The following is a 12,703-nucleotide window of genomic DNA, read 5'->3' on the forward strand; positions in this document are numbered from 1 at the left end:
AGGAGAGGAAGGCCCTCTATGAGGTGGATTCAGTGACTAGGATAATTGGGTTGGGAGTGTCAGAGACAGTGCGATTGGCACAGGACAGAGAGGAGTTTAGGGCTGTTGTACATAGGGTCGCTATGAGTCGCAGGCGACTCAACGGCACATAACAACAACAACAAACAACATTCTCTTAGCCTTTTTCTTTTTATCCTTACTAGCTTATTTACTTTTCAGTTAATACAGCCAGGGTTTGTAAGCTTAACACCGTCAGCATTTCTGGTTAACATTCTGTGAAATATACTATGCAGAGGTAACTCATGGTTGCTGTGAAACTGAACACTCTGAGACATGTGACAAATGTGAGAATGGTTACCCATGGTGGACAGTGTTTGTTAGAGCTCCCTGATTAAAACAAGCTTAGAAGCAGGGGTGGCATCCACTTCCATAACAACTTGGCTCTGGAAACCCTAAAAACCTGGAGAAAGAACTAAAGTTACACAGGTGTCCAGGTCTTTTGTTCATAGGTTTGCTATGAGTCGCCTCTGACTCAACGGCACTTCACAACAACAGCAGCATAGAGACAGTTCAGTTGGCCTTGTGGACAGAAAGTCATGCAACCAAGCCAAAGGTGGGTGACTCTAATCTGCAGCCCTCAGCCCTGCCTTTACTTGTTTTTGGTAAACATTCTTCTAGGTCGTATAACCCTGGTATGTTCACTTGCTGTACAGAGGTAACTCGTGGTTGCTGTGAAACTGAACACTGTGAGACTGATGTGTCAAATGCAAGAATGGTTACCCATGGTGGACAGTGTTTGGTGAAGCTCCCTGATTAAAACAAGCTAGGAAGCAGGAGTGCCATCCACTTCTGTAATAGCTTGTCTCTGGAAACCCCTATGAACCTGGAGAAAGGACGAAAGTTATACAGCCGTCCAGGTCTTTTGTTCATAGGGTCACTGAGTCGCCTCTGACTCGATGGCACTTAACAACAACAACAACAACAATCTACTACATAGTGCAGTTAGCCTTCTGTGTCGTGTGTCAACAGGTTCCACATTAACCTTGGATAAAAAAGGCAGAGAAGGCATCACGGAAAGTAATCTCTTAAGTGCTCAAAGTAATCCCTTAAAAACTAAGGCATAAGAAAGTTATTTACATAGCACTTATGCTGTATTATGAATCATAAGTAAGTAGAAATTATTTAAAGACTATGAGAGAATGGCATATTATATGGAAATACTATCCATTTTATAACAGGAGTGGCATCTACTTCCTAAACATGCCTCTGGAAACTCTATGAACTTTGATAAATGATGACAGTTACAGAAAAGCTCAGGCCTTTTGTTTATAAGGTCATTATGAGTCGTGCTCAACTTGACAACAAACAACAACATCCCTTTTATATGCGTATATTCACATTTTGATACCCACAGGAGTAACAAGCAATCTCCCAAGGATACTGAGGGATGACTGTATGTTTATATAGTCAATGTAACAAATTAAACCTTCCACAAGTTACTCTGGTTTTCTCTTAGCACCTAGGGTGGAAAGGAAAGTTCTGCAAACTTTCATCTGATGTGGCTGTTTCTGGTTAAGTAGGTCTCTAAACAGTCCTGTAGAGCCTGGCTAGAACCAAAAGCCTTAATGGACACAGAGGTAGTACCTGCAGGCCAGACCTGAATGTTTCCCCACACCCTATGATAAATATTAAAATACAGATAGGCCACTGGCCACTTCTTCTAGTGCTTTTCCAAGCAAACTACTTTCCCCCTTAGACTTCTGAAAGTATATTCAGTCAGACAATGTCCTAACAGACATTATTTGGCTCTTACCTGTACTGCTATGTTGGGGGGGGGGGGGGGGGGGGGGGCACGATATTTTTTACTTAAATGATTTTAATACTCTACTCTAAGGACACCACAATAAAACCTAACCAATATGCCCAATTTGATAAAAACATTTATATGTTAAAACTTACACAATAGCACCTGTAAAAGGTATAACCTGTTTAAGGAGCAAAAATATCAAGAAAAAGAAACCACAAGTATTTTCCACTAAAAAGAGCAACATAAAAAGTGGCAAGAATGTACATGCTGTCAAAAGGGGAAAAATGTGAGACCTAGAAAACTTGTGAGTCTGGTGAAGTTTCAACTTATATGTTTCACTGAATCGTTTATCTTTACAAGGATAAAAATATATGCAAGCAAATGGGATAAAAAAACAGAAGCTTCTAAAATTTGGTCTTCACTAATTTTCTAACTTTTTCTTAATAAAAAAACTAGCGAAAGTTACTGATGACTCTTGAATAAGTACATTTTAAAAATTTGTCGTAATTACATCCTACAATTCCATGTAAAAAAAAAAGTCAATCTTAACACAACCTAAATTCAGCTTCTACAAAAGCTATACAGTAATCAACAATTCAGCTTCTACAAAAGCTATACAGTAATCAATAAAATCTTGTTCAATTTTATAAATGAAAACCAATTCAATGTCGATTTTAACTACAGGAAATACACTATAATGGCCATGAAATTATTTAGTTTCAGGTTGATACAGATCTAGGTATTGGTGCACATAATTAGGTATCATGTGCTACCTAGACCTTTAATTGTTCCTGGGAAAAGTTAGACAAGGTTTAAGACTGTGTAGCTTAGAATGATAAAAGATTCTATTTTCTTCACCCTCTGTAACTATTTTAATTATTTTTTCCTAAGGGAGAGTAATATGAGAGCAAATTTAGAGGGATGTTAGCAGCTGGAGAAGATAGCAGAAAAGGGGAAAAAAATAGAAAACAAAATGGTAGGTCCAAGATTTTTATCAAGTCCACCAATAATAAATTAATGAATTAAGCTAGTAAGTACACATTATCAATTGAACTTGATTATCTCCATCTACTAAATTAGTACACTTCAATAAAGCAGACTGTGATAAGATGGGAAAACAAAAGAGTTTCTCCTTCAGATGCAGAGATGTACTGAATTACTGAGGTATTGCGGATTAAGGCAGCTCTACTCCTTAAAACTGGAAGCAAGAGTGGCATCCACTTCCTAAACAACATGCCTCCGGAAACTCTATGAATTCTGATAAATGATGACAGTCATAGAAAGGCTACAGGCCTTTTGTTCATAGGGTCGCTATGAGTTGTGGGGACAGCAATCACCAACAATCCTTAAAATGCTCCAAAATGAAGCATTTTTTTTTAAAAGTTCCAAATTAAAATTCTGAAATATATATTAAACATTATTATTATTTAGAAAGAAATATCTTAAGTGTTAAAGGATGGCACTATGTCTTATTCCTTATGTTCTTTCTATCACAGAGTAGAGTCAATCATAGCCATAATAAAGTTTGTTGTTTAGACCTAACAGATGCATTTATCCACACGTTATTGAATTACTGAATAACTACTTTTGCTGCTCACCATGAAATATTGGTAAACAGATACGGCTTCCTTTCTTCATGGCAATTATCAATTAAACATTTAATTACAAACTGCTTATTGTGTTAGGTACCACCAAGTCACCTGGCATTCACAGCAACCTTATGACCAACAGATGTGAACCTTGCTCTATCCTGCACATTTTCATCATCTCTGATATGCTCAAAAGTCCACTGTCCTAATCTTTCCATCAACCCTTACCAGCATGCCACCTTTTTCCAAGGACTGGCCCTTCCTGATCATCATCCTTGCCTCTAAGCCACTGACTGCACTTCTTCCAAGACAGATTTCTATGTTTTCTCTGGCAGGCTGTGGGATATTCAGTAATCTTTCTCCAACACCACAGTTCAAAAGCATCACTATTCTGTCTTCCTTTGTCACTGTCCAACTTTCAGGTGCATAGGAAGCAACTGAAAAGACCAAGGCTTGAATGAGACAGATTTAAGTCTTTAAAATGGCGTCTTTGCTATTTAGCATTGCCAGCAGGTTCTCCCAGTGCACAAGTAAAGGAAAATGACTGGTTATCCAAGTACAATGAAATTACTGACAACTTCAGTCTTTTGATAATAAAGTTGCCTCAACAAACTGTTTAAATATTACATAGTATATAGTGACTGATTTTTTTTTTAAGCTACTTAAGGGATAGGAAAGCTATTCTAAGGAATTAATACTAAGTATAGATTTAAAAGGATAAGAATTCTCAAGAAGTGTACAGCAGAGGCAGATTACCTAAAAAGCCACAAAGCATTTAAGAAGTTAAATGCGGCTATAGTATAACATGCCAGGAGCAGTGTAGAAAATTGATGACGGATGGCCACATTACAAAAAATTTGAATTTTCTTCTAGTAATGGAAAGTCACTGAAGAGCACTGGATAGGATATAGATAAGAGCCAATTTATATTTTGAACTCTGTTGTAACTAAATTGAAAATATGCTGAAGAGTAATAGCGAAAAAAATTATTTTAAAAATAGTCTAGAAACAATTGTGATTTGGACTAGAATGGTGACAGCTGAGATGTGCACAAGTCAGTAAAATATTTTTTCCTGGTAAACGTGACTAAGTTGATTTAGAAACTGGAATATAGGAATGGAAGATGACTTTTTTGTTTCTGACTTATGAAATAGGGTAGACCATAGCACCATTTTTCATAGATAAGAGGAAGACCAAGAAAGGAACATGTAGAAGAAGAACAACAAAAATAATAAATAGTTCTCTCTTAAATATTTAAAATTGTTAAGATGTCTGTTAAGCCATCAAGCAGTATTTAGAAAAGCAAAATCTAATACAAAGAATAAGTCAATGTTAAGATAAAATTAAGAAACACTGAACATATCAATACCATGGGATTATAGTACATTACCTAACTAGGTAATTTACAAAATTAGCAAGTACTTGGCTCAAATCTACTTAGCAAAGTACTCAATACTGGCCTCCCCAAAGACTCTGAATTCAGTATGTCTGGGACACTGCATTTCTTAGTAAGTTCCAAGGGTGATCTGATGCAGTTAACAACTACATTCTGAGTAGTAACCTAGACAAGATATGATCCAGAACTGAGGACTAGTCAACTTCCATATTTAGACACCAGATAAATGAAAGTAAATGGATCAGAGAAAAGTAGACAGTGGGGTACTCTAAAAGTAGGGTAAAAAAAAAAGTTAAAGATCAAGTGTCTTTCAAGCATCATTGCTATGGATTTGAAATACTCTTAACTGACCCTCCAAGGGGTTTTGGAAGGGTTTGTATTACATCGGAGGAGACTGTCCATCTCTATCCTGAGAATCAGTTGGTAGATTCTAATTGCCAGGGAAGTGCTACCGTTAGGTTAGGAGCACAACTCTCTAGGGATGATGCTACCAGGGCTCCCAGTCAACAACAAATAAGCAGTGATTTGTGTTGAATACCATCATGAACAAAAGAAAAAATGAGAAAAGTAATGAATGGTTACAACAATGGAAGTCAGTGGTCATCTTGATAGCGAAATAAAAAATCAAAATCAATCAATTCATGGGAAGTGAGAAAGCTGTTAAACACTCTAGAAATCTTACTCCGAAAGTGAATAAATAAAAGGAGCAGTGTTGCAGGAGGTGTGTCAAAGGAAATTTTGACCCAGACTCACCTTTTGCCAAATTCACGAATTCCATTATTTCACATAAGATAGTGACATTTTTTTAAAAGTCTTTTGCTTCACACTTTAAACATTTCAACCATATCCCCAAAGTTCTTTTTCAGTCTTTCCCCCCAAAACTCAAGAAACAATTTTCCCAGTAATTCCTCTCTCCATAAAATAAAGCTATGTAACCTCTTCACCCCTTAACTCTTATTAAATATTATTTACCCTTGCAAGATCCTCTATTTCAGAACGGAAGTTTGTTTCTCCTTCCATCATTTCTTCTTCTTCTAATGTTCGTTCATCATCAAAATCATGAACCAGCATGTCAGCTGACGGATCAAATTCATGGTCATCTGATGTTGCTGAACCTCCTGGTAAAGAATATTTTTAAAGTTTGGTAAACCAATTTAAGTAGATTGTATTATTATTAATTTAATGTACATGCTTTATTTGAAGTTTAATAAACATCAAATAACTGTAAAAATGGTACACAAAGCATTACATACTCTGATTCTCAAATTCTTGTCTTTATTATATCACACTAAAAAACTAAAATTTTCTTTAATTTATTTTGCCCTGTCCCACTCCTACATATAGTTATGATCGCAAAGCTAGAATGTGAGGGGGGCGTTTATAACGTCACAAAAATGTGCTGTAATCTTTAAAAATGAAACATTTAAGTTGTAAAGAATAAATAATGCTACCAAGTAGGAAAGATCTTTTTATGTGGGAATAATCAGTATTTTTAACCATTTGAATGACATCTTATAAATCCAATGAGTATCAACAGAACCTCTACTTCTGAGTAGTTATTGAAAAATATAGCTAAATAGATGGGAGTATAAAAAATAAACTCATACAAAGAAGTCACGATTTCTTAAAGGCATTAAAAATAATGTAGTAGGTAATTTATGCATAAACTAATCTGTTTTCAGCCTAGTGGTTGGAGAATATTGATGTACTCAATAGACTCAAGCCTTGTAATACTAGACTGCAAATGCTGGAGATATTTACATACTAAAATTGTGAATACATATACTGTAGCACATATTACTATGTCCTTAAGTATGTATGTGTGCATGTATACATACACACACCAAAAACTCCATAAACACTATAATTTATATTTTAAAATATGTCCACATTTTAACATCTTTAGTCCTTATCAGACACTATACTAGTGTACTTTTCAAATATTATCTCATTTAATTTTCAAACAATTCTATGATATAGGTATCTTATTCCTAAATGAGGGGAAAGGAGACAGAAAATTTGACATTTAAGAGTATGTCTAAATTCATAAAGCCACTAGTATGTAGCAAAAATGAAATGTGAATCCTGGACCCACTAATTCCAAAGCCAATGTTTTTATTGCACTCCAAGCTTTCTGGAAGCTAAAAGCCTTTGGAATAGCTATTATCTTGCCTCAAAGATCACTAAGGAAGAGAAAACATGCTTAAGGATAAGAGAATTACAAGCTAGTCACGTAACAAAGTACATTGACGAGCATAATACAATACAGATACTAAAAAGAAAATAAACTTAGCATTTTCTGCTAACTCAGGTGTCATCTTAGATTACAGAATACAGGAGTTATTTTAAAAATCAAAGTTTAAGAAATATTTGTGAGAGAAAAAGATTTATGAAAGTATATTCATGATCTTCAATTTCTTCCGGCAATAATGAAAGCACGGCATAGTTCCATTTGCTGAGCATTGTTGTCAGAAATGACTCGCAGATGCCCCTTTAAGAAGTTTTCAGAAGCATTAAACTGCACCAGAAGAGACTGTCCATCTTTCTCTTGCAAAGCAGCTGGTGGATTAGACCTATGTACTTCAGGGTTGGCAGTGTATGGGTTTATGTAGGAGCACAATTTGAAAACTATTTTACTTTGTCCATTCCTTCCAAGTTTCAAGTGGGAAAATATCTTTTCAGAAAGCTGGACCATGACTATGGAGGACAGAGGAGAACTGATGCCTTTGAGGTGCTGGAGAAGAGTATTGAGGGTATCATGGACTGCTAAGAAAACAAACAGATTCATCCTGGAAAGGTTTAAACCGGGCTGCTCCTTGGAGGCAAGGATTCTGAGGCTTCATTTGTCATACTCTGGACATGTTCTAAGGAGGGACCAGTCCTTGGAGAGGGACGGCCCAGGAGGGAAAGACCCTCTATGAGGTGGATTGATTCAGTGACTGGAGTCAGCGGAATGGGTGTATTGGAGACAGTACGACTGGCACAGGACAGAGCAGGGTTTAGGGCTATTGTACATAGGGTCGCTATGAGTCGCAAGCGACTCGACGGCACATAACAACAACAAAACATTATAGTTCACTTAAGACTCTTCTGTGACACTAAGTAGTCATTAATGATGTACTACAATAGCTGATGCAGAAGCTCTAGTGGTAAGGAGTTATGATAACACAAAGATAGGTGTTTGAATCCACCAGCTGCTGTGGGCCACCTCCTCCAGTGCAATTTACTGCTTCTGAAAACACAATAGAGATATAGAGGGTCAGCTATGAGTCTGACTCAGCGGTACATTAACAGAGCTGATGCTCTACCTTTTCTTCTCCCATATAGAAAGAAAACAAATACAAGTAAAATAACCCTTCACGTCATCACTTTATATTACACTATCTTAAGAACAGCAAGCTCTGGTGGCTTAGCAGTAGGGATTTGTGCTGCCAAGCCAAAGACATGCCTTTCAAATCAACCAGCTAGTCTCAGTACTAACTCCAAGGCAACTAACAACATTTTATGCAATTCTCATGCCATGTCAACATTTTAAGTATCAATGTTTCATTTTGGACAGTTTAGCACTTATACACTGGTGATCCCTCTCTTACCAGCTAAATTACCAAGCCTCAAAGTAAATAGCACTAAAGAATATCAGATGACTCACTAGAAATTATCTTATTCTGCTTTGATAAGCCATAAGTATCTCAAGTTTACCACTTCACATTTCCATTATATTAAATAATAAAATATAACGCACTTTCTTTACCTTCTCATCATAATTTCTTTTTCCAATATATACTGCACTGTTTATATACTTCTTTTTTTCCCCCCTGGCTTAATCCATTTCTTTATCTGAATCCTTTTCACTTCTTCTTTGGAATAAACAAAAAATTCTATTCCTTTCTGCTAATTACCAGGCTGTTAGGATGTCTCTCAAGAAAAAGAATGCCATTAATACAGATATAATAGCAAATTTGATGCTTTGTATAAACATTTTGTTACCAAGTTATACCAAATATCAGCTATTTGCCATAGATTTTCTCCTACTTCAAAAGTACTAAAAAGTTGACCTTTTCTAAGACTCAAGATTCACTCTATCATGTGTGCTCATTTTTAAAAAACCAAAACAATCCATCCACTACCCAACACTCCACATTACTAATGACTATCAATCTACAGGTAATAACTTGCTTTGTGCCTCTACTTTGATTCACAAAACAAAATCACTTAGGTGCCTTCTGGGTCAAAATATACTGGCATGAATTCCAAAATAAAAATACTCGAGAGGACACAGAATGTCACTAGAGAACCAAAACTGTTTTACATGAAGACACTACTTCTAATGTTCCCTACCCATTTTTATAATTCTTAACAACTGGTATTAAATAATAAGAACAAGAAACATTCTCAGAAAAAAAGTCTGATATTACAAATGTTATCTAACAGTGAGTGTTGTTTCCTTTTACTTGTGAGTGGTCATGAGCCAAAGGTAGATTAAGCAGCAGAAAATAAAAACAAAGGTCACCAAACAACTGTATTCTTCAAGTTCATTATTCTCCCTATTCAGCTTGTTGTAATTATTATTTACCATTGAGTCAGATCTCATAGCTGACCCCTAGCAGGTTTTCAGAGGCAGTAACTTGCACAAGGGGAGACTATCCATTGACTGTGGAGCAGCTGATGGATTCAAACTGCCTGCCCTCGGGTTGGCAGTGCAACTTCTTACCACGAAGCTATCAGAGTTCCAGCCAATTCCCTTTTCTTATTATGTACCATGGAGTTGGAACTGACAAATATGACCCTCCAGCAGATTTTCAGAGGCAGTAAACTGCATGAGAAGAAACTGCCTACCTTTCTCCCATGGAGCAGCTATTGGATTCGAACTGACTGCCTCTGTGTTGAGAGCACAACTCCCTACACACCAGGTCACCCTCAATTCATCTTAGGCTGATTCAAAAACAATTCAAACTACCTTAGTATCACTATCGGAGTAAACATTGTTATGTACTTGAATGCTGCCAAAAATCCAGTCAATTTATAATTATTACAACATTAATAACAATCAACAAAATTAAGTAAAAACTGTTATCCCTCCCTGGCCATTCTGTCAGCAGTTGTAGGTGGAAGGCCGGTTGACAACGAGAAGACGGTGGCTGCAAAAAAGACGAAAAAGTCCCTGGAGTCCATCAACTCTAGGTACCAACTTCTTATGAAAAGTGGGATATACATGTTGGGTACAAGCAGACTCTGAAGATGATCAGGCAAGGAAAATCCAAGTTGGTCATCCTCACCCACAACTGCCCAGTCTTGGCCAAAATTGGTGTCCATCACTAAAGTGGCAATAATACTGAACTGGGCACAGCATGCAGAAAATACTACAGAGTATGCACACTGGCTATCATTGATCCAGGTGATTCTGGTATCATTACAAGCATGCCAGAACTGGTGAAAAATCAATCATGTAATATTTTTCTTCAATAAAATTGGCCAGTTTGTTTTGAAATACAAATGAGAAATAAACATTTATTTTTTAATAGAAATTATTTGATAATGGAAAAAATTACGGGGTACAATTTTCATGTTCTAATAGAGACATACTACTCAAATACTTGAAATCAGTTTATTCTCCATCTCAATCATCCTGTACATATTCCTCAATCAAAAAACTCTTAACACACTTCAGCACACATTTTCAGCTGAAATAAAGATAAAATTAACCATCATTTGAACATACTAGTCATTTCAAAGGGCTCAGAAGTAATCTATTCCAACCTCTACTTGATATACTCAGGAGCAGATTACCCAACTGGCAAGGTAGACATGGGCTTACTTGTATTTACCTACCAATCTATCAAGCAATTTCACAACATCATATGATGTGACATTTCAAACAACATATTACTATGCCTCAGGGAGCACTCTTTCGCTTATTTCCTCAGCTATTTTGGGCTGCTGCTCAATCTGTACAATTAATACAGAACAAGGTCTTACATCTCTTGACAAAGACAACAGGCAATAAGGCAAAAAGAGCAGTATCTCATTCATTCCTCACTGCTATTTAGCTGACCAATTATTACCACACAAAACACTGTAATCAGTGGTCGGGGATTCTCTGAATAATTATGGGAAGCCAAAACGTGGATATTAAATATTCTAATTATCATGAAACTGGGCAGAAAGGTATCTGTGGCCCATATTTCAGACAAAAATCACAATGATTTCTAAATTAAGGGGAAATTATAATCTATACTGTATTTGGAGAACAGAGAAATCCTAGATACATGTTGTTGTTTGGGTATCTTCAAGTTTGAACCCACTCATAGCCAAAGCCTCTCGTGGCTTTTCAGAGGCTGTAAATTTCACGGGAGGAGACCAGCCATCTTTTTTTCTATGGAGCAGCTGGGGGAATCAAAATGAGTACCTTCGTGCTGGCAGCACAGTTCCTACCACTCGGCTACCAGTCAGCGTTTGCTCAAGTTTGTTCTTACTCAAATCTTCCTTAATTTACTGTATTAAATATTGTTGAAACTTTGTTTTCCTTCTCTCATTAAGTATGTTTTATATATAAATTACTTCTCTGAATTTCCTACACAAGCAAGTATTTCTAATCTAATAAATGTTTCCTTTTCAAAAATCTTATTTAATATATGGCAAACAAATAACTTCCTTAAAAACTGTAGGTATACGGCAAATTCAAAACAGAAGAGAGTAAACCCAAAATAGTCATGAAGATGAATTCACAGCAGCCTCACCTGTACTTTCATGGGCAGTCAAAAATTTCATCCAGTTCTTTTTCCCCAGAGAAAAGAAGCATTCAGAAGAAAAGCAAATCAGATAGATGATAGTCTAACTTCTCTAGCCTTTATGCAACTAACAGAACAAATTAAAAATTTAAAAAAAAACACCATCACACAACCCAGAAGGTATTTACTTACCTGGACTTGAAGACTCAACAGATGGCTGAGGAGAGAAAAGAGGAAACATTAGCATTTTTGTGCTATAAATCTTAATTATTACAGTAATGATTCAATGACTAACAGAGCAACAAACATGACATTTTCTGTTAATATTTTAACTGCCTAAAACAAACTAAAGCCATGAATATAATCTTTCCTGACTATTTAAGCATGAGATAAATTTTAAAAACCCTCCTGAATTGGGGCACAAAGGAGAGGGAACCAGTACTTAGAAATCCCTGCATTTCTATATATAGTGACGGAAAATTCGGCAATGCATTTTGGTGATAGTTGCATTCTGTAATTGATGTTACTAAATTGTACTTGTGAAAACTGGCAATGGTTGTGTTACTTTTTCTTTTCAACAACAGTAATAAACAACAACTTTTGAACATGGAAACAAAGACATTAACATGGAATGGATTCAGATTTTAAAGACAAAACATAAATCTCATAATGTATGTGGTTTAAGAAGTATGACTTTGGTCATGGGATTTTTTAAAATAGATTTTCACCAAGCAGTACATGAAAAACTACACAAAAGGGTTGCTAACAAGCTGTTCTCTGGCTTAAAATGTATATAAAGGACGTGAAAAAATTTAAGATATAGAACTAAATATAAAAAAGAAAGTTGAAATACAAATGAAAATGTTACTTAAGTATCAAATGGTATACTGGGTTAACTTTACTATTAAATAAAACCTCTATTAGCTGACTTAGCACTCTTTCAAGCTATCTCTAAAGAGCCCTATGGATACAATGGTTTAAATAGGCAGCTGTTAATCAAAAAGTCAGCCAGTAGTTCTAGTCTACCAGCAGCCCTCCAGGAGACAGATGTGGAAATCTACATCCACAGTGCTTTATAACCTTGGAAAACCTATTCAAGAGTTCGACTATTGGGGAGGGGTGGGAAGGGAGAAAACTGCGACAATGAATGAATGGAAATCCAAAACCTCTGTAAAAAAAAAAAA

At 36.1% G+C, this 12,703-nt stretch overlaps 1 protein-coding gene across 3 annotated transcripts in view; it reads right to left on the minus strand.

Moving 5' to 3' along the window:
• The window catches only part of MIER1 (mesoderm induction early response 1, transcriptional regulator), a 71,499-nt gene that overhangs the window by 43,073 nt on the left and 15,723 nt on the right, over positions 1 to 12,703 (minus strand). For 2 of the 3 annotated variants that reach the window (XM_006879749.1, XM_006879751.1), the window contains 2 exons: positions 11,712 to 11,736; positions 5,764 to 5,909 (listed from right to left, as the gene is read on the minus strand). In XM_006879749.1, coding sequence (XP_006879811.1) covers positions 5,764 to 5,909; positions 11,712 to 11,736 — 171 coding nt within the window. Of the gene's footprint in view, positions 1 to 5,763; positions 5,910 to 11,711; positions 11,742 to 12,703 lie in introns of all 3 variants that reach the window. The other variant, XM_006879750.1, reaches the window with a different exon arrangement.

Source organism: Elephantulus edwardii, unplaced genomic scaffold, assembly GCF_000299155.1.
Source record: "Elephantulus edwardii isolate Elephantulus edwardi_28Jun2011 unplaced genomic scaffold, EleEdw1.0 scaffold00005, whole genome shotgun sequence".
Lineage (NCBI taxonomy): Eukaryota > Metazoa > Chordata > Mammalia > Macroscelidea > Macroscelididae > Elephantulus > Elephantulus edwardii.